We start from the raw sequence: 22,856 nt of genomic DNA on the forward strand, positions 1-22,856 counted from the left end.
GCTGACGTAGTATTAATCTTTTATCCTCAAAGTTTTTCATGCCCATGGATAACAGGATATATTTCCTGGGCAGATCTTTATTCACTGTGTTTATCTGTTATGATAAAAATGTCAACATAATTTCATTAATTTGAGTTTTTCAAAGGAGCTTTGCAATGAAACAATCTTCCGAGTCGCTAAAGTCATAACTGTATGGCAGCAGAAGTCGATGATGCTCGAAGTAGGCTAAAGCCGTGTGGAACGTAATGCGGTGGGATAATGACTCCTGGGCTTTAGTTAGTGGCTGAAGTTTGAGCTGCAGTTTGGTACGGCTCTTATCCCCTAGGCAAAGGGCCATGAGTTTATGTCAGACACCCCAAGGTCCTACACTGCTGTGTTCTGTCCCCAGTTCTCTTCTATTGCCATACTCCCTTGTGATGTTTTTCAAGAATGACCTCTATACCTAATGCTAATCAAGGAATCAGTGCATTTATAATATCTAAAAAAACCATGTATATGAATAAAGGGCAGTCTTCTATGGGATTTCAGTTTCTCACAGCTTTGTTACAGTACCCTTGTTATGTTCCTGAGTGGACATTTTCTCATCTGACCTAATAGGCACAAGTATGTCAGATAAGGAATTAATCCAAGGGGAAGTGAATGAATAGGACTGCAGAATACAAGGGCCTAAGTTCTGAAAGGCAACATTATTTTCTTCTGAGGAAAGTAAATTCACTCAGTCCAAAGTATCCAACAGAAACCTAAGCTGAGCAGTTCGAGATAGACAGGAGGAAACGGCCTCAAGTTATGCTAGGAGAGATTTAAGTTGGATGTTGGGAAAAATTTCTTCTGTGAAAGGATATGTCAGGCACTGGAAGGGGCTGCCCAGGGAAGGGGTTGAGTCCCCATCCCCGGGGGTATTTAAAAGCCGGGCAGACGAGGTGCTGAGGGCCAGGGTTTGGGGGTGGGATGGCAGGGGTAGGGGAACGGTTGGGCTTGATGATCTTAAAGGGCTTTTCCAACCTAAATGATTCTATTCGCTTCTGTTCCATTTGATTTGATTCTATTGTCCCCAAACACAGAATCTAACATTGTAGACCACTAAATCTTTCCTGTAATATGAATAATTGTAATTAGAAGACTACCTTTGCATTCATGATGTGTTACTCTATTGATAGAAAGTTCGTCACGTACTTTGGACACACTTTTTCTTAAGGAGACTCTGTATAAAGAGTAGAAGTCTTTCTTCCCTTGTTTTGTGGTTTTTTTCTGTATTACTGATATGCTTATTATCTAATACGGGTTAGAGAAATACAGACATGAAATGCAGCAACTTTGGGGACTGTCAAAGTAGAAGGTGATGAAATCAAAGAAAATTCTTCTATTACCTTCTATGCAAAATGAGTGGGAAAAATATAATAAATGTTTTGTGGGTTTTAGGTTGTCTTATAAACATCATATAAACAAGAGGATAGAGTGTTAATATACAGTTAAATCAAAACTGTATATTGTGCTGCTACTGTGCTGTTAGGAAGGCCTTGGAACAAGTAGTAGATTTTCTTGTGCTTTCTTTGAGATGGAAATAAAAATATTTGGAATAAAAAACTATGGACTCTGTATATTGTTGTACTCTTCCAAAGCTTGGATCCGAGTCTTGGGAAGAAAATGGAATTATTTTTGCTACTTTATGTTGTTAAGTGTTTCAGTCCCAGCCAAGAAAGTGACAAATTCAGTGACATTCTTCAAAACCACCTGTCTTCATTGTACCATGGTGTGTTCATATGACCGCATTTTTGACCTTCTTTCATTTCTTATCACTCTCCAAACTGCTTTTCATGAGATACGTTGTGATTTTTCAGTATTTGAAAGTCTACAAAATGGGTTTTTGTTTCCAAGAGCTAAACTTAAAGGTTTTGAGAGAGCAATGGTTATTTTAGTGTGCCATTTTACAGACAACCTACAGCATAAACCAGTTATGCCCTAATTCTTGGCTCCACAGCTAGGTAAGATGCTGCCAATAATACAAGATTGCTGTTAGCTATGAGGCTAAGGTTCTGTGATTCCCATTACTCCTTCCATATTTAATCCTTCACTTTATTAATTAACTTTGTAATTAATGTGTCCTATCCTAAAGCTAGCATTTCTCACTTGCTTGACCACTTGTTTTGTTCTATATTCACCTAATCCAGGCTAGATGTTACAAGCCCGGCATTGCATTTCCTTGGTGCTGAGTAGAAGTGGGTTGTCAATAAACATAATTTATTGACATGTAAGTGCTCCATCCATCTGGTGTGTAAGTTTAGGGTTAAATCTGGGCTTTTAGATTAGAACTTTGTAAATGTGGCAAAATGGTGTCTTTCTGTTCCCAACACTGTAGCTGAAAGATTTTAACTCACCTATATAAAGATCATCTGGATATTGTAGTTAGGTTAGCGTCTACTTCGTCAACCGTGATGAAAAGAAGAGAACACAAAAGTCCCAACTCTTTGTACAGATAACAGTATTTGGGATAGAAAGGCTTTGTTAAAGCGAAGTGAACAAAGGAAGAAGAGGGGCAATTCACTCGTATATTCACAGTGTTTAAGGCTGGTAAGGACTCGCTGCATTATTTAATTTGACATCTTTTATATCATAGGCCATTATGTTTCCTCCAGTTACTATTTTATTACGCCCTATAACTTTTGCCTTTAAGTTTAACTGGCGTTTGTTCGAAGTGTGTCTCCCAGAAGGAAATCTGATTTGATCTGAAAACATCAGGAGATGAAGGATTGACCACTTCCCTTGGTTTATAGAACACAGGTTTATAGGATCACTGAACGATCCAACGGGGTAATTGAGCAGTGCAGTGTTTCATAGCAGATAACCATCTTCAGTATTTAAACTATGTGCCTACTTTTCCATTTGAATTTCCCTGGTTTCCATTCCTACCACTGGCTTGTGATACGGCTTTCATTGCTTCTTCAAAGACCCCTTTTGCACTTAGTCAGTCTCTTCCTGAGAAGATGCTCGTATGCTTTAATTAAAAACCTCTAGGTTTTCTTTTTGAAAGGCTAAACATATCATGCTCTTTGTGGCTGTCACTGAAACTATTTTTGAGGATCTACTTAATGTCAGGATTGCTGTTCCTACCAACCTCTTTTTTACTTAGGCATCCCAATTCTGTCACTCTTGAATTTTATCGCAATGTTGCAATGAAATTCTGTATTTGCTTGCTTGTCTACTGCCACCCTTGCACCTTCCTCAAAGATTGTTCCCATTTGCAGGTATGGTGGTGTGTCATGGGTTCCCTTCAGTAGAGCTTTTACGTATGACTGTTTTTAATGCATCTGGGATTGAACGGGCTCAGCGCAGCCAGTAATCACTTTATAAGACCATCCTATCAGCCTTCTCATCTGAGTTAGCCACAGATTCCGCAAGTTGAGACTTTTTATTTCTTTAAAATTACTGATGAAAGACTTCAACAGCAACAGACTTTGTACCAATCCCTGCAGAGGACAGATAAAAATGCTGCCATTCAGTCCTTGTTCCCTTTAGACAATTTTTTTTAGAACTGTCATTTAGACAATTCTTAATCCATTTAACATGTGCACTATTGATATTGTATAGTGCTAATTTTTTAATCAGACTGTCATGAAGTAATAAGTCAAATGCATTAATAAAGTCTAAGTCTATTACATCCATGCTATTACATCCTACATTTATTACAACTAGACTTGTAATTTCATGAGAGAATGAAATCGAGTTTGGCTGACAAGACCTATATTCCATACAACCCTGTTGACTGGCATTAATTATATGTCTATCTATCGTCAACATTTTTTCTTCAGCTGAATGCTGCATGAGATATTCTGTTGTATTGTCCAGGAGCAATGTCAGACTAATCCTTAAGATGATTTGGTTCATCCAGTTTCGCAATGTCTGCGGTACCCAAGCTCGCAAAGCAACACAACTCAAAACGGAGATAGCCCGTATCATGGATTGCAACCAAACCGATTTCCCTAGGATGCAGACATTTCTCCCCATACAAACAGTAAAGAGGCTTTCCACCGACATCTGCAAGAAATCACTGGAATTGTTTTTGAATCTGAGATCCCTTTCGAATGAAATTAAATCAGAATATGCTCTCTAGGAGCCCACTTAATGCACTCCAGCTGTGAAAAGCACTCAGTCCAGAATGAGTCTGAAGTAATCCCTCCTGAAGTGCTTGCAGTGTGGACATTCAGCCTATAGAAGACATAACCTATAAGGACAGTGAACAAAACAGTAAAGTTTTGCTGTCTCGTGTTGTCCTATAGGCTATAGAATTGGGTTTTTCCTTTTAGGCATTCTTCAATGTACAGTTATTTTAGAGTAAGAGTAGAAAAAGTATCAGTAGCAGTGGTCTTGCTTTCAGGTATTCTGTTCAGTGTCTTATTATCAGAAAAAAATTGCCTCTAAAGAACCCATAGGAATTTAGTGAACAAAAGTAAGAACTTTTTGTAGCTAAACCATGCAAATTTTAAATACTTGCAAATAAGAAACAAGTTCATTTAGTAGTTTTGAAGATTTTTAGAAAAAGGCAATATTCTTTGTTCAAAGTGACAATCTCCTTCATTTTAAATTAATTTTACTGAAAAACAGGACTGAATTTCTATGCAAAAAATTATCAGTAACATAATTTTGTACCCCATTTGGCACTGTGACCTTTATTCTCTTAATTTTGATTTGATGAGGTAAAAAACTAAGTGATTGTAACCAAAAATGCATTTCATAGCAGTTCATTGATCTATTAGCAGATTTTCTTATCTCTTAAAATTTTAATTTACTGTGTAATTAGTCTGTCCTTTACTAAAACAAATTAATAACATTTAAGAAAATTCTCTTTAGCTGTATGCACCAGATGCTTCTAGAAGAGCCTTGGTTTCCTGTTTTCCAGGCAGAAGTTTGCTGAATTTATTGGAAGTTTTAATTTGATACGTTGGCTCCTTGCTGTATAAGATTGACATATTTTAGTACAACTGTATAAGAGAGCATGGATCACACTGAGAAGGCAAATCATTATATTTTGTAAAGCAGAAATTCACAGTGCGTAATAAACCAAACGTTATCTCCTAGTTCAGGACCAACAAAGTCATTATAGTTGTTGGAAATACAAAGAAGGTAAAAAAATAGTAGCCACATGTTTGTGCCATTGTATACCTGATACACTTTACAGTCTCTTCCAAACAGGGGGAAAATCACCCTGGAAAACTGAAAAGTAGTCAGGAAACCATGAATTGCAGGAGGCCAATGTGTAGATGCGGGATGCTCACCGTCTTGCCAAGCAGAACACCAAGGGGCTCTCAGAGAAGCCAGTGGGAGCCAAGTTCAGACAAAGGCAGTTGGTTCTTCATGTACATTGTGGTAGATGTATCACATATGTCTTTTCAACCCTTCCCTGGGCATCTGCTTATGGCCATGGCCAGAGAAGGGCTGGAGAGCTGAACATTCTTACTGCATTCTTCTCAAAAATTTTAAAAAAATGAGTGTCCAACAGATTCATTGGAAAGATCGATTAACTTAAAATATTCAGAAATAGGCAAGGGATGTCATCCTAGTAGTCTTTGTCTGTACAGAAAGGCCTTTAAATAAATAAACTCGGGTAATAAATAAGATGTCTGGAGTCTCTGGTTTTCTTCTTTGCTTGTTTCAAAAGTGAGAGGTATTAACCACGCGATGAAGTTACCTTGACTTCGGCTGGATTTTGTGTCCATTGGGTTCTTTGAGTCAAGAGCTGTTGCTTTTCCAAGTACAAAATCTGATCCTGCTCCAGTGACATTTTCTCATCTGCATTAGGCAGGAAGTCAAATTATCATAATGCACCCGTCTTAAAAATCTATCGATCTGTCATTATTTTGTTACTTTGAAGGTAAAAAGGTAAAAGTTAAACCCCAAAATGTGGGTTCTTGGTGTGTTAATGTTGAACCCTTGGTGGGTTTATGCAACATGTTCCTATTTTACCGAGAATCTGGAAATTGTATTAGCGATAACTACAACTTAATAAAAATTCCCAGGCTAGTTTGGAGAAACAGATGCGCAAGAGGCCTGCTTCTTTTTCATGTAATGCTTTGCATATTCACTAGGGCCTAGGCTTTAGCCAGCGCAAATTGTTTTAGCTCCAAAATCAATGAGCTCTGAAATGCACATCAGCTGAAGATTTGCCACCTATTTCTTTAAATTATATTTAGCTGTTTACTGGATTTAGGCCCTGTATTTTGGTGGGTAAAGAGAGGCAAGTCCTTTTTTATGGAAGAAGTGGGGCAGGAGGGAATAGTTTTGGTGTTGCTTGAATTTTATAACTGAATTCACCCAGGGCTGGATGAGCTGGAGATGAAGCCCCCGTGTTGGGCAGCGGCGCCGCGGCTGCTGGGTGGTTGGGTATTCACAGGTGAGGTGCTCTCAAGCCAGCCCTTTGAAGTCGTTCCACTTTGCCGGAAATAATTAAATGCTTACTGGATACAGCGAGTTAAAAAGAATGAGTTCGCTTCTATAATCCGTCGGCTTGGGCACTCACCTGGGAGATGATTAAGAAGGTGAAAATCTAAACACTATTAAGAAGAAAAAAATTGAAAAGGAGCACTGAGGTGTCACTCAGATGTCTTTTTCTATTGCTCTTTACAGGAACATTTTTGCCAGAGTTTGAATCCCCACTGAAAGAACTCACTGTAGCTAATCCTCTGAGAGTGGCTATGTTTTCTAAGTGGGAAATGGATATAGGATAAACAGACAATCTGCTGTTGGCACGCAGCCCTCTCTGCCACGGTGTAATAAAGTCTTATCATCGGCGGCGAGGTTCTTCAATGGCTAAGCTCCTTCTAAAGCCGAAGGAGAACTGAGCACCAGAACTGGAAATCCGATAATGGCACCTATAAAGAGAGGATTTCTATTTGCACAGTTAACAACGAATGAAATTATGTTTAGTGATTCGATAAATTATTTACGAAAACACGATTGAAACTTTGAGCTTTTTTTGGGAGAAGGCTTCTAGAAATGTTCTTGCTTGTTAAAACTTTTGGAACTTGAAGTGAAGTGTGCTATTACGGTGGAATATGAAAGATCAGCTAATTAAAAGCAATAGGTGAACTGAGGACACCGTGACTCTCTGCCTTAATATAAACGGACCTTTTGTGAGAAATTCTGAAGGAGGCACTAAGGTGAAGAGCTGAATCTCACTGTAAGGAGGGCATCTCTCACGGATCGTTTGACATCGTTTCAGCTGTGTAGTGTTAGCCTGTTAAATTTCTTGCTAAAAGACATGCAGCTCTTTCGAGCACAGGTGGGTTTATTGTTTCTCTTTGGTTCCTGCCTCTCTGTTTTAAGAAATTGTCTTGGGTCAAGCTGCATAGGGCTGTGCTTTCTATTGGTATGTAGAAAGGGGTTGATAACACACCAGTGTTATGGCTACTGCTGAGCAGCGCTTGAACAGCATCAAGGCTGTGTCTCCGATATTTCCTCCACCACCACCAGTGGGCTGGAAGGGGGCAAGATCTTGGGAGGGGACATAGCCAAGGCACCTGACCCAAACCAACCAAAGGGATATTCCATATCATGTGACATCAGCTCAGATATAAAAACTAAGGGAAAAGGAAGAGGAGGGGGGGCATTTGTCTTTTGTGACATTTTGTCTTCTGGAGGAACAACTATGTGTACTGAAGCCCTGCTTCCCGGGAAGTGGCTGGACATCGCCTGCTAATGGGAAGCAGAGAATAAAATCTTGTTTTTCCTTTTGCTACTATGCACGGCCTTTGCTCTTGCTTTTTCTTTATTAAACTGCCTTTATCTTGACCCACGAGTTTGGGGTTTTTTTTTCTTTCTTTCCATCTCATTCTCTCCCCGCCTGTTCTGCTGAAGAGGGGAGCGATAGAGCAGCTTGGTGGCACCTGGCATCCAGCCAAGGTCAAACCACCGCAGAAATCTTACAAAAAATATGCGATTAGAATATTTCTTACAACAGAGAGGAGCGGTTAGCTGGTTTGATGCCTGCTCTCTTCCTTTGGCCTTGTAGCATGCCAAATGTAGGAAACCCAAACCGAAATGTGATTATTCTGTTTTCATAGCCAAACTTCAGCCTAATGCAAAAAGTGAACTGAGAAGATCAATAGGGAGAACCCAATTTTAGTTCCCTTTTGCCACTTTGGCTGTGTTAAGCTGGTAGTTTCTACGTGCTACTTGGAGTAACCACATGGTATCTTCTGACCCCTTGTTGAGAGGTGCATTGCAGCTGCAGAGAGATGGCTCTCTGTTTTCCTGTCCCCTGATACCATTTTCTCTCTGTGCTTCTTCGAGGAAATCTTGTGGTTAATCTGTCCCACATGGAGCCTTTTACCTGTCTATTTGCTCATGTGTACCCAGTTGATTCGTTTAGTTTCCACTAAAATTGTTGGGAAGTAGGTGCTCATCACAAATGACTAAGATTGTTCTTAGTAGAAATAGCCATGCTGTATTCTGAAAGAAAATCCACTAGATTGTACAAAGGCTTTGAGGAAAATTAGAGGTGAATCTGATAGGACCAGCATCATTACCTCCTTGCTTTTCCTCTGAGGATGAATATTGATTTTAAATATGCTCTAGGTTCTAACAGTCTGTTAGCCACACATCTGAGGATTTTTTTTTTTCTCGAGGTCAGGCTATAGTTCTCAGAGTAGCACCATTATTTCCTTATTCAGAGGAAAAGAAGAAAGCTGATTCTTTGAACTTCTGGATTAGTCAGAGCAGACAGTGTTGACAAGATGTAATTGCTGCTTCAACTGAGAGGAAAGGTAATGCCTCTGTTGTTTTGTTGTTTAAGAAACTCTCTTGTGATCTAAAGCTAGTCATCTTAGACAAGCAATTTGCTCCTGAGTGATAAGAACCTTTCATAAGGTTCACATTGGCTTAAAAAACCCCCAGAATTAAAGTCAGAAGCCACTCCTTAATCGCGTTTTAGTTACACGATGCAGGCTTGCGAGAGCTGGACAAGCCACTGTCCATTTGTTCTCCTTCTTCATCTCAAGCAACAACAGAATTCCTGACCTGGGCTTCAGCTAAGGCAAACCCCATTTTTTTCACTGTTAGTCCATATTAAATGATGTAATCTGGAGTAAATTCCATCCCTGACCTAAGATGGCCATCACTTCATGCCATCATATAGAAAGACCATTTCACTTTATTATTAAGCCAATTATCTTATATTACAGGGCTTTAAACTAGGTGTGAAGGGGGAAGGGTATGATCCCTTTCTGATAACCTACCACCAGAATTTGACTTCAGATAATGAGTTGCTTCCATGGCCTTCAATAGGTGTAGCGCATGCGAAAGAGGAATTGGGCCATCATTTGCCTGGACATGGTGGACAGGATGACGTGGCTTTAGCTACAGGTTACATGAAACTTGCACATTTTTGTCTTTTTATCTCAGTGAGCATATCTGTGTTGTATGTGAAGCACGCTAGATAGGAACTGATTTGATTTTATCAAAATTTTCATTACAGATATCCTAGATGTGTCCCCTTTTACTCCTCTGCATTCTAGACTAAATTTAATCCCAGTCTTTTTAATCCCTTTTAATAGCTAGCCCACCCCTCTGCGTCTCATTTATGTTTTCCTCATTTCAGGTGCCTCGTTAATTGACATAATGCTGCCATGCTTTTCCTTGTTATATCTTTTTAATATATCGTAGCATCTTTTTTATTTCTTTCTACTTTTTTTTTTTAAAAATTAAAATTTCTCTTGGTACTGAATTGGTGTTTCTACTGAACACTCCTCAGTTACTCACAGACTCTGATATTTCTTCTTTGATGACAGCTAATTCAGAACCCATCCCTGGGCCAGATTCAGCTGGTTGTTGCACTGCATGAAATTAAAGAATTCTATTGAAGGCAATTGAGTAACTCTGAAGTTTGTGCTGGTATAAATGAAATAAAAACCTGGCCTAGTGTGATCAATGAACTTATTACATCCCCACCAAAAGGCAGATGTGGCTGTCCAGTTTACTTTTGTTTAGTGCTTACTTATGATTTAACTACAGAGCAGGATAATTTTTTTTCCCCATTCCTGCATATATTATGGCAACAAATATTACCACATATATAAATTGTAAATTTATACAATATATAATATTTATAAAATATAAAATGCGTGTGTAGGACTCAGTGCAATGGATTGTCACCCTGAGATGTGTGAGCACTCATCAATCTAACTCTTAGTTACAAAAAGGACAAGAGGAAACGGCCTCCAGTTGTGCCAGGGCAGGGTGAGGTTGGAGTTTAGGAAAAATTTCTTCCCCACAAAGGCTGTCAGGCACGGGAAGGGGCTGCCCAGGGAAGGGGTCGAGTCCCCAGCCCTGGGGGGGATTTACAGGCCGGGCGGGGGTGGGCGGCTGCAAGTGCTTTGCCAACCTAAACCATTCTGGGATTCTGTGATTCTAAATGAAGTGAATTATGTGGCCAAATCCTTCACATTTTTTGAAGCTGAATCACTTATTGTGAGTGATTAGACAGGTAAGGAATGAAAAAAATCATGCCCATAATGTAACTGAAAAATAGGAATAATATGTTTTAATGTGCTCTAACACCTGCCAGTCTTCTTTGAACTTCATCCATTGTCATGAAGTTTGGTCAGGCTCTCTTTGACTCTTTTTGAAGCCCGTTGGTGTCAGTGGTTTGGATGATGTGAAATAGTTTGAAATTATCTGTGTGATCTTGTGTAAACACACCCTTGAAATTTGTTTTTTTAATCAATTATTTTATCCGTATCTTTCCTCACAGAAATAAGGTTTTATTCTGCAAGACAACTTAGGCACAGATGTTTTCATATTTCAATGTTGTATTTAGAATATTTTAAAATATTTTAGTAGCTGTCAGTTAGAAATATTTAAGAACTATTCTTTTTTTTTTCCTGTAAGCTGACAAACTACGGTAATAAAATCACTGTCTTATGTTATCGCCTCTCGGGATAGTTTATTTCATCCTGGCCTTGTCCAAACTAGCAGACATCTTAGAGTTGGCATGTATATAGAATATTGTGTAAAAAGGCTTAAGTATAAATAACGGTAAATCAAAACAACTTTAGGGGAAAGAAAAGGAAAACAAGGGATTGTGCTTTGAATCTCAGATACAAAAGACTAGATAAGCACCAGCTAATTCTCACTAATAACATCTGAATTTATTTTGTCTTTTAAGGTAAAACTGGCCACACAGAGGCTGTACGAGTAGTATATCAGCCAGAAAACATCAGCTTTGAGAAACTACTCAAGGTCTTCTGGGAGAATCATGACCCGACACAAGGTAGAGTGATGAGTGAGCCAGTATTTAATTATCTTACTAATTACAGCTGGGATAATTAGTGTTTGAGCTGCATGGAAGAGATGAACCTTGAAATCACACTGGAGCTCAAGAATATGATTGCAGACATTTATTGACAACGGAAGAGAGGGAGAGGGAGATTGAGAGGACGGAAGCTCACGGTACCCCTCCTCCGTTACAGCTGTCTGTGCTGGGAAAATTCCCACAGAGAGGCACGGTAGACAATAGAAAATTTTTTTCAATTTTGCTTATGACAATTTCTTCTGTAATACTACCTTTTGTCTTTTAAATTAAAGCGTTCTTCTTTGCAGCTTCAGAGCTGGTCATTTTATTTGCGGCGAGGAACTTTATCCTCCATGAAAAATTTTGTTTGCTTTTTCTATTTTTCGATGGCAGTGAATATCTTTTCTCATTAGAAAAAGGGGACAAAAAGAGGTAAGAGATGGTGCGTAGAGGCACCATCAGAGCATTCTAGCTATTTGCCTTCTTCAAACTTTTTGATTTAATTTATCTTTCTTGGAAGAGGCTTCGTGATGACATTACACACATCTGTGCAAACATAAATGGGAAACTGTGTTGAGAAAACATTTTACATGTTTATATAGTTTCAATAAACATCTCCCTTTCTACCATTTCCCAGAAATACTACGAACGCTAACTCATTTCAATATTTTAACAGCTATCCTAATTATGCCACTTGTTACTACATCTGGGAACCAAAAAATGCAGATGATACCTTCAAAATGTGATACCATCCTGGGAAACAGTAACTCTGAGAAGGATCCAGGGGCTGTTGTGCATAAGTGTCTTCCAGTGAGCCCAGAGCACTATGCAAAGACAAAAATGGCCATTGCAACTCCTACCTATGTGAAAAGGGAAGCCTTCGTCAGGAGGATGAAACCTATTTTCTGTATGCAGAGTCAGTAAAATCTCAGAAAGTTTTGTGCAGTTTCTCTGTTGTCAGACCAGGAATTACACAGAGATATCACTGGGGATTTGAAGGGGGGAGAGAAAAAGGATATAGACCCTTGAAAACCTGCCTGGTGCTGTGAATAAACATGTTCAACTAGAGACAGAACACTGCAATCAAGTAATCTTTACAGGTGCTTATGTGAGGAGCAGATACCTCATGGCGAGGTTGACAACCCAACCATTAGTAACCAGTAACCAGTAAGCCGTAACCAGTTCCAGTAGCTGGAAGCTGAAGTTTGAAAAGTTCCACCTTGGAATAAAATAGTTTTCACAGCTCTCAGTGTAATTAAATGTTGGAGTCGTCTTCCATCACCATCCTTCTGAGTCTTTAAGATGAGAGAATTTATCATTTTAAGAGAGGTGCTTGATTTAAGTCATGAGAAGAAATTCTATGTCTGTGTGTCAAGTGTGGTGGCCTATATTGTTGATTTATCAGTCTCCCTTTTCAAAAAAATGTTCGGAGTAATTTGTCTGTACCATGCCTGAAATACTTGCAGCTCTGCAGTAAGACAATGACCATCTTCAAATCATGCTTCAGGGCCTTTGTGGTTTGCTTGTAGGGCTCAGGAAGGAGGTTTTCTCCCTAGCCTACCAGTGGTTTGGTTTAGTCCTTTTTTTTTTTTGTGTGTGTGTTCTTTTTCCTTTGGATTGTCAGAGATTGGCCATCACCAGACTGGCTTCTCTGTAACGGGCTGGTTGTTTTGATATAGCGGAGAATCCTATTTCAGGATAATTGGTTCATGGATCTTGCTCTCATGTTGGGATTCATCCTGACGGCCAGAGCTGGGAACTAATGGGCAGAACTATAGGATTCTTCACCTTCGAGAGCAGTATGAGGAATGGATTTCTGCTGAAATAATCTGGGCAACTACCATCTAATCAGTTGTCTGCCATGTCTGTAGTCTTGGCTTTGCCAGCGTATGGCTGGGCTCTGCCTGTGGCACGCATACGGTAGGTCAGTCTCTAAAGGGCTTCGGTGCTTCAGGCTGACTGAAGTTCATATGCTGGGCACAACAGTATGTGGATGAAGTGTTGTAGTTGTGATAAAGAGGCCAGATCGGATGAATTTATGATTCTTTCTGGCTTTAAAACAAAGTAAAATGGTGACATTATGTCTTTATATTCACCTTCCATTCTCACATAGCAGAGGTTCAAAACAGTTCCAGCCTGTGCTTTCAGAAGAAGGTTGGATGCTGGCAGATGTATGATTCACTCTTTGATTTCTGGCAACTGGGGAAACATCACCTAATTAGCCTGGGCACAGAGCCACGCTAATGTGGCTGTATTCCTTCTGGGATGTGAGCTAATATCTCCGCATGACACTGTGCTGTGTAGATACCCAAGTCATTCACAGCTACCTCAGGCATCTGTGTGGCACTGCAGTGCTTGGTGTAAACATACCTAAGCCTTTACCTAAGCTTGGCTCAGTAGAATTTCCAAATGGTTCTTCTGTAATAATTTGCCAAAAGCAAGAGCGTGGCTTGATCCACAGAGAAGATATCAGTCTTCTCTGAAGGCTTTGCCTACCCCAGACTTGGACAGGTTGCTTTACCTATGTATTTTTATGGTTGCTTAATGCTAATCATTCTTTAAGAACTTTGCAATGCTCATCACATCTCTACGACCTTTCTTGATTTGAGGAAAACCTAAACCACAAGGTCCCAATTTCAAGTTTCGTTGGTTTGTAAGAGGGGGATCATATGCTTTTATATCCTTCCGAGCCTGAGCAGTTAGCAGTAGATCTTTAAGGTGGAATTGTTTCTTTGCCTTGATTTGTATCTATTCCCTGCTTTTAGCTTGCTATGGGAAATGTGATTTTATGTAAAGATACTGAAAGTGAGAGTTATCTCTCTGACCTGTGATATTTTTCTCCTTTCCTGAGGTTCAGCTGTGTGCACACAGTAAGTCTTATTTAGCCGGCCTTATGGGAACGCAGGATTCAGTCTGTCAAAGAGAAGTTTTTTTATAAGCAGATAAATTAGGAAGATTTCTTATTCATGAAATTCAGCACATTCTTTGGATGAATCCAGCATCTCATATAGCCAGCAAATGCCGGACTTCTTGAATATAGTGCTCACTCAAAAGTATAAAAGCTTTATCTGTGGCCCTGTCTTATCTTTTCTTCAGAAGCTGGGTTAGCGCCATTTAAGCCCTCCTACCCCCAGCAGAGATAATGGACTTGTCTAATTGTTCTAATGTCATTAAACATCAAATACATACATTCTGTTGCAGTTAAAGACCTTTCAAATATCAATCTAGATGCTACCAAGTTGCTGAAGAGTACAGACTGGCAGTCCTATCCTTCATTATTGTATGAGTGTATTAATATTCAAAAGTTCCTGCTTTCCAAACAGTTGGACCTCCTGCCTTCAAGATGAGACTGACATCTCACTGGGATTCGAATTTTCTCTGGGAGGCAGCTTGGCTCTTGTTTCGTGAGGCTCTTGAGTCTGAGTATTATACAGAAGTCTATTGAAAAGCAAGAACCTTTGATCAAGTCAAACAGTCTATGAGTTGAAAGAGATTCTCCCAGATGAGCATCTCCTAAGTGTGGGGCCCTGATAAAGTCCTCCCTGACTATTAATTTAGGCTCTATTTTATAATTCATTACATTTGGGATACTGAAAAAGCAACAAACAAACCCCTGACTTCTGCCAAGTGACATATGGTTGTCATCTCTGTTCAGCCTCTAATGCACAGATCAGCATTCCTTCTCTCCTAGGAATGATCTTATCTATAAGAGGATTGCTCTGTATAGCTCTGTAAGTGCTTGAGGTGGTTGCTTCTTTGTCCCTGATACAGAAAAAGAGAATGAATGCAATATGCTGAAAAGATGTTGAAAGAGTCTTTTGGCTATTGGCTTTGTACATGATTTTACTTTCCTAAAGTTTATAGAGGTGTAGGGCAGATCCTCTATTGCCCCGTTTTTGCGCTATGAGGCCATCCTCCCAGCCTTCCAGATTTTTAAGATATAAGCCTGACTGTCTCCTTCAAATTGCACCCTGACGATGGTCCTGCTGGCACCTCCATGCTGGGTGTCTAGGCAGAAGTGGACCTTCAGACCATAAGTTTGTCCTTGTTATGCCTCAACCTGTAGTTTCACAAATGCTCTAAGCCAATCTTTGAATGAACTGTTAGGGAGAAGGACCATTTTCTTCTCTCTCCCTGACCTGTCTGCGGGATACAACCTCTTTCTTTGTGTTGACACTGGCAATCACAAAGTTCTCTGATCAAGCTGAAAATCAACTCTGCATGAATTGAAGCGAGATGGAATTTTCAGCTGGGAATTAAATTGCCAGGAGCGTGACTGCTAGTGGGACCCCCCTTCTGGCATGAGCCCTGTCCTGTGGTGTGTGAGCCAACTGCGAAATCCGACTGCGCTTATGTTCAGGGAAGAGAGGTCATGTTTTATCTGATCAGAAAGTTTGGTAACTCTTTGTGGGGTGTTCTCCAAACCTCTGGCAAAATCTATCCGATACCAGAGGACTCCATTTCTCATGGTACAAATGTCATTCCTGTAAAGTGTATTCATAATTCTCCCGACCCCGTGTGTGGTTGGAGTCCTACATGTGTCAGAGACTTCAGCCCAGTCCAAGGCAACTTCGGAGAAAGGCTCCTTGTTGTTTTCAATGGCTGTACAGAAGACAAGCAAAAGACAAACCAAACATTATTTGTTTCTTTTTAAAACATGTTTGGGACAAATGAAAAAACCACTTGCCTCCTTTAGCTCTTTTCTCTCTCGAATATGATCCAAAATGGATGCTTGTTTTGGTAGTTCTGCTCCCCGTGTTTCTCAAGAGTACCTAATCCTTCCCAGCCCACAAGAAATAACTTAGGTACTACAGTTCTCTGGGCTGAGCCCCTGTTGTACACAAATCCCATGTTTTTTCATTGCTGCTTCTGGCTTGCTGTTTGGATTTTTGAATTAGTGGAAGGAGCTGAGAGGAAGCCAGGACTCTGTAGTTTTGGCCACCCTCTGACAACGGGGTGAAGGGCAAAGGCACCCATGACCACTGCTATGCAGGAGCTTCTGGAAATTTTCTTCTAGCCTTATCGATTCTTTGAGTCTGAATATACAAAGAACCAAAGTTACAGGTATGTAATCTCATTCCTCCTTTCTGTCATGAAGAAGTCCTTATCTTGCCTGTGTTTGTACAGGAAATGTAAGCAGAACTGATATTTTTCCAGCAGTTGAGGACCATCTGTACTACAACAAACTCATCACCTGCCAGATTCATTCAGAACATCTCTTAGTCCATATGTCTTGTGTATCCACGATAAAAGAAGAGATGTACGAGCCGTTTCTCCTCCCTGTGACCTTCCAAGCAGTTTGGCATTTAGCCTTAGTGCTGATACATGAATTCTCCACATTAATATCTGTTTTTCATTGTGCTGACCCATTTTAGTTGCAGAGGGTATATTTATTTCTCCCCAGTTTTGAAGGACTGTACTTTTTTTAGACATTGCATAAGGAATCTATCATCTGCAAATAATTAAAATTAGACACTAGAAATGACATTGTGTTGCTAATGAGCAGATGTGTCTACTTATACCAGTGGAAGAACAGCTGTACACATAAAAAACGCTACAGCGACCCTAAACCAGCATTATGCATTCTGCTACAGGCCTGTAACTTCATTTAGAGATTAAAGGGGAAAAAAGTAATCTCTCCGTGTAAAATATAACCATTTTTGATTTTTTTTCTTTGCATTTCTGTAACTCTCTTCCCTTTATAATTTGAATGAAATTTGCAACTCTCAGATTAAAGCACAGAGCACCTTTGTCTTGTATTTCAAATGTTATTAAGAGTCCTGATGGCTTCAGCTTTATTACAAGGTGTAACAAAAAACAGTAGAAATACAAAATCTATTGTCACTAGACATATTAAATATATTCAAAATAGAATTACCGGCCCCTCAGGGAGCCATTCTTGGTCCAATACTCTTCGATATTTTCATTAATGACTTGGAGGATATAGTGGAGAGGATGCTAATTAAATCTGTGGTAAAGACATTGCTGGGAGGCTCTTGGAGGAAACGAATAAAACACAGCTCTGTGTTGATAAAAAAGCCATGGAAATCGATATGCGGAGTCACAATAAAGATAAATGTATATCGGTTCATGAAGGACTGAATACTCAAAAATAACAATACGCACTGAGTTGTTGGATAGGAGACAGTGCTATTGCTTCAGGTTCTTCTAATTTCTTCTCTCACCAATGAAATCTCAATGGTGGGACATAGCTGACTGATGTCTAGTCATCCCACCAGCAACCAATTTAGTGGTCCCTTGCCCATAATCATCTCATAAATACCTGTGGTCTATACTTCTTGCAGAGTAGCAGAGAGAGTCTTTGCCAGTGGTGCTAGCCAATACTGCATTTTGAGAATGTGACTTCATTCCTTTCATGAACTGAAATGCCTGATGTTATGTCGCTGCTGTTCTTTGTCCTTTCTCTAGAACTAAACATGCATTAAAAATAAATACGTATTATTAGGCAGTTTTGCATCCCCAGGAATTTTAGCTGTCATGACCTAATTTACATATTGCACTCTTTTTATTCATATAAATTAGAATAGACTTTTTCTGACCTACATTTCCAGTTTAGGAGTTGTTCGTTTTCCATATCGCAGTGAGAAACTGAGATTTGACTCTGCATCTTTTTTAATGAACGTGATTATTAGCCAGTGCAGTGGTTGCTGAGATGGCCGAATAGTTTGCATGATGAAGTGGTACTGAATCAATTCTGGCTGAAGGGAAAAAATCCTTCTGACCTCTGATTTCTTCTTACCTTTGAACTACTTTTAGCTTAGTTATTTTGTATGTGAGAATGATGTGTTAACCAGTTCTCCAGAACTACTAGAAATTTATCTTTCAGTATTGTTGCAGTCAGTAATAAAATAGATCCCTGAAGATGAGAAAAGCCATGGCATCAGCCTTTTGTGCCATTGAAAACCCCAGAATCCCAGCATGGCAGGGGTTGGCAGGGCCCTCGGGAGCTCACCCAGTGCCACCCCCCTGCTCAAGCAGGCTCACCCAGAGCAGGGGGCACAGGACAGCGTCCAGGCGGGGGTTGAAGATCTTCAGAGAAGGAGACTCCACAGCCCCCCTGGGCAGCCTGGGCCAGGGCTCGGGCACCCTCACAGTCAACAAGTTCTTCCTCCCGTTCAACTGGAACCTCTTCTGCTTCAGTTTGTGCCCATTGCCCCTTGTCCTGGCGCTGGGCACCACTGGGAAGAGTCTGGCTCTGTCCTCGTGACATCCACCTTTAAGATGACACTGTGACTCTTACACTGTGGGAAACATGAAACCACCTCTAACCTGGGGGGATTCTTTTTGTTCATAATGCCTGTATCTGCTAAGAACAACTTTGGAGAATGCTTTTATTCTCTTATGGTCACCCTTGAGATGACTTCTGGGTTATTTTGTAATTATAGCATAGCTGTGTTTGTAATTGAGGAGAGGAGGAGGAAGGGATAAGGAAAGGAATCTTCATTTTAATTCAGACTTGTTCCTTTTTAACTTCTGAAGGAAAATCCGGGCTCCTCAACGCTTAGGACTGTCTTCAGTGGCTTTCAAATATCCATGAAGTCCAAATATCCATGGGTATGCGGTGTGAATAACAGCAGCTGGATTTGCATGTGTGTTTATAGAATTAGAGAAGAGCAACCTCAGAAGGTCTTTTTCTGCAGACTTTTTTGATGGAGTGTTCCTAATCTTTATACAAGGAAAGCAATAGAGAAAGTCAAAACAAAGTAATATCAAATATTCTTTTCTTCAAATAACCCACTGGTAAATTTGGGTCTGGAAATCTAAGGCACTGAAGCATGCCATCATTAATCATAGTTTATGGTGATTATTAGTAGGCTTTTAATCTTTGTTTTCATGTATAATTAGGTACAAGAGGTCAAAGCCGACTCTATTCTAAACAACAGTATTTTCAGTGAATGACTGTTTTTCTCTGCCTGCAATTTTCTCTCGCATATTTATAAGAGCATACTTGTCTGTGTTTTGAGAGAGCAGTGTCCCATGAGCTTATCTGCTGATACAAGCAAATGACAACACTGTTATTTTTATTATCACTAATTATTTTTATTACTATTGCAATAACACCTGGTGGATCATAGTAGGCTTAGATTCATAGTGCTAACAGATGCCTAAATTTAGGCAAGATATTAGTGAGCAGCAGATAAAGGAAGAGAAAGGAGAAGACACATAAAGAAAACAAAAGCAAATTTGTGTGATTCCATAGCTGAGCTCTATATAGAACCCGATCTGAATTGCTCTATTTCTTTATTATATTTTATCACATGATCGGTAGTTGCCCAACTTTTTGTAAGCATCACAACACAGCAAGTCCATGAAGAAGAGAGGCAGTGAGGGTCCAATGCAGATGCCAAAACAGAAATGTCTTTTGCTACGCCAGATCCTCTTGCGCATTCTGCCTGTCTTCCAGTTGTGCTTTAGAAAATGTGGGGGTCCCTTATACCCCGAGTCATGTCCTCCAGTCTCTTCCAGACACCTCTGCTCTATGCATTTATTTGGTTTTGAAGCCTATCAAGATCTTTGGTCAGATTTGTTTGACCAGCATAGACACGTCAGGTGGGATAAAGACTGAGATAAAGCCACACACATTTAGATGTTTCCATAGGCATGGAGTGTCTCAGCTGCCATGACTTTTGGTGGAGATCTAGTCAACATGATTGACTCGTCCCAGATTAGGCACCGACGTTTGGTCAGTTTTTGACCACCTAAACCTGGAGGCTTAGTTCCATCTGCACCAATAAATGCTGTTAAAAGATTTCACTCCTGTCCTTCATCCAGAGCTGAGACAGATTTTTAAGAGGAGGCACCTCTGAAAGCACCTAATGTCTGTTTGTGACAGTAGAAGTCTAAAAACTTGTCTAAAACTTATCATTTGATTTTTGATTAAGTAAAAAAAGTCCCCTACAGTAAGTTTAATGCCATTAAGGATGATTTATGTATATATTCACCATTCTGTTTGCCTGTTCTATACGCCACTGGTGAAGACGTATTTTCAGTTAATAATTAGAAATGGATTAAAATTCCTATCTGCCAGTAACATTTAATACTTAAGCTTTGTGACACTCATCAAAAACCTATTTATGTTTTCTTGTGGGCTCAAGTAGATCATGCACTTCCTTCAAAGGTCAAAGAGCATTCAAAAATGAATGTAAGCAATGTTATATCTGAATGAATTAATAAATAATGAAGCATACAGGGAACACTTCTTTCAAACCAAGTCTGCATTCAGGCTTTCTAGTTTTGTAAAATATTTGAACTATCTTGCAAAGCAATGTGATGCGTTTTATAACTATTGAATAATAATGCTGATAAAAACCAAAGAGAATTGGTCAGAGATAGAGCCTAGGCTGGTATACTACCACCCCTTCCTGAGGACAGCCTGTCATTTCCTCTCATGGACAAAAGGGAGACCTGATAACTCTTCATGGCCCAAATCTGATAATGTTGGAGGCCTGCATAATGTCCCTGATATACCATATGTGAATGTCTCTGTGAACAACTAAGGGCAACGCAATAGTTATTGACCTACATAAAATACATGCGGTATTTGTGCTTCTCCTTTACTGGAATAGAACCCCTAGCATATGGACAAGATAAAAGTTGGAAGCAGAAAACAATGGTGGACATATTACTGGATTGAACTTAAAACCTACCGCTGCACAGTTGTGCATTCTGAAAGTTAGAATCATAGAACAGAATCATAGAATCGTTTAGGTTGGAAAAGACCTTTTAAGATCATCAAGTCCGAAGCTGCCCCTTTATTTCATATTGGATATAAAGCAGGCTGACAAAAGTATAGAGGCCAATGCCCAGGAAATGGGTTTGTTAAATGCAGAGGGGCAGGTGATATTTATTCCAGATGGGAGAAGAAGGAGGTGAAGAATCTCCTGAGAGCATTTCTCTTGTCAGCTTCTATTTCTTGGATGACTTTTCCCAGCAGATGCTAGGGTGGGACATACTAATTTAGTGTGGTGTGATGACAGTACGTGAATCACAGAATCACAGAATGGGTTGGGTTGGGTTGGGAGAGACCTTCAATGATCACCTAGTCCAACCTCTCTGTCCTTGGCAGGGATGTCTTCCACTAGATCACATTGCTCAAAGCTCCATCCAACAACTTCTCTGAGCAACCTGTTCCAGTGTCTCACTGCTGTCTTGTAAAGAATTTCTTCCTTATGTCCAATCTAGAGTAGAATAGAATAGAATAGAATATTCAGGACCTACAATGATCGTCTAAGTCCAACTGCCAGACCACTTCAGGGCTGACCAAAAGTTAAAGCATATTATTAAGGGCATTGTCCAGTGTGGTCTTATTGTGATGGGTTTTGGTATTGCAATGCTGTTAGACCTTTTGGACAGGTTTCATTAGGACCTACAGATAGTGATGGACTTCTCTTTGTCACTGTACTCACTGCACAACTCCCCGGTAAGTTGGGATGGGAAATTGCATAAGCAACGAGGAAGCTGTAGAAGGCCTGGCGGGGAAATTTATTTCATTACAGGGCGGTGCTGAGACTATTTCCTTTTAGCCCAATCCCACAGGACCTCTTTTATTGGCTGTTTCTCCCCTCGTTTCACAAACCCATTTTCATGCCTGCTGTATCGCAGTTCTTCTCCAGTATTTTGCTGGAAGAGAGGAGGAAGGCCTTCCTCCTCACATCTACACATCAGAGCAGTGCAGGTATCAATGCTCCAGCTCTGGGGAGAAGGCAGAAGTGTCATGTAGCTGGGTGGTGTAGGTCAGAGTCAAGCCTGGGCACCCTGAGAAGGGGACATTACTGCTGTGGCAGGTTCCACAAAATCACAGCTTTGTAAAGCTGCTCTTTTTTGCTGTTATTTTGGTTTTGTTGTAGCAGCATGTTGACCATCGGTGGTGGGAACAGGCAAGATTTCTTGTTGCAGCAAATTGGTGGCAGCAACTCATCCCATTCCCACAAAATATCATGGCTAAGAGAGTGATGGAGTGTGTTCTCCTGTGTCTCCATCAGTGTTTCTGGGTATGTTAGGGCAGTGATGAAGGATCTGTTGTCTGAAAAAGTCTCTACCTAAAGAGCTGCTGTTATTGCGTAGTGAGTGTTGTACTGACCATCATCAACAAGCTCATTTACACCAGCACTGGAAATCTTAGGGAAGTAGGTATTTTCCATCCCTGGAAACATTCAAGGCCAGGTCGGACAGGGCTGTGAGCAACCTGATCTAGTTAATGGTGTGCCTGCTCACTGCAGGGGGGTTGGACTGGATGGGCTCTAAAGGTCCCTTCCAACCCAAAACATTCTATGATTCTATGATTTTGTAATGTCGTTGTCCTTGGAGATATTAAAAAAATGGACTGGACAAGGCCCTGGACAACCTGCTCTAGCTGACGTTACTTTGAGCAGGGGAGTTGGAATAGAGACCTCCACAAGTCCCTTCCAACCTCAGCAAATCCGTGATTCTGCTTTAGCTTCAGAGCCACACCAGAAAACCTGTAATCTGGTGGTTTGATGAAGGTTAAAGACCAGACATTTTTGCAGCTGATGTAAATCATTAATAACATTGCTGTAGCCATGATGTTCTAAGT

General features: G+C 40.2%; 1 protein-coding gene across 1 annotated transcript in view; it reads left to right on the plus strand.

The window, feature by feature from the left end:
* MSRA (methionine sulfoxide reductase A) overlaps positions 1 to 22,856 on the plus strand; it is a 290,729-nt gene that overhangs the window by 157,656 nt on the left and 110,217 nt on the right. The window contains 1 exon segment of the mRNA XM_035895416.1: positions 11,156 to 11,260. Within this exon segment, the coding sequence (XP_035751309.1) occupies positions 11,156 to 11,260 (105 nt within the window).

Source organism: Egretta garzetta, unplaced genomic scaffold (assembly GCF_000687185.1).
Source record: "Egretta garzetta isolate BGI_Z169 unplaced genomic scaffold, ASM68718v1 scaffold325, whole genome shotgun sequence".
Lineage (NCBI taxonomy): Eukaryota > Metazoa > Chordata > Aves > Pelecaniformes > Ardeidae > Egretta > Egretta garzetta.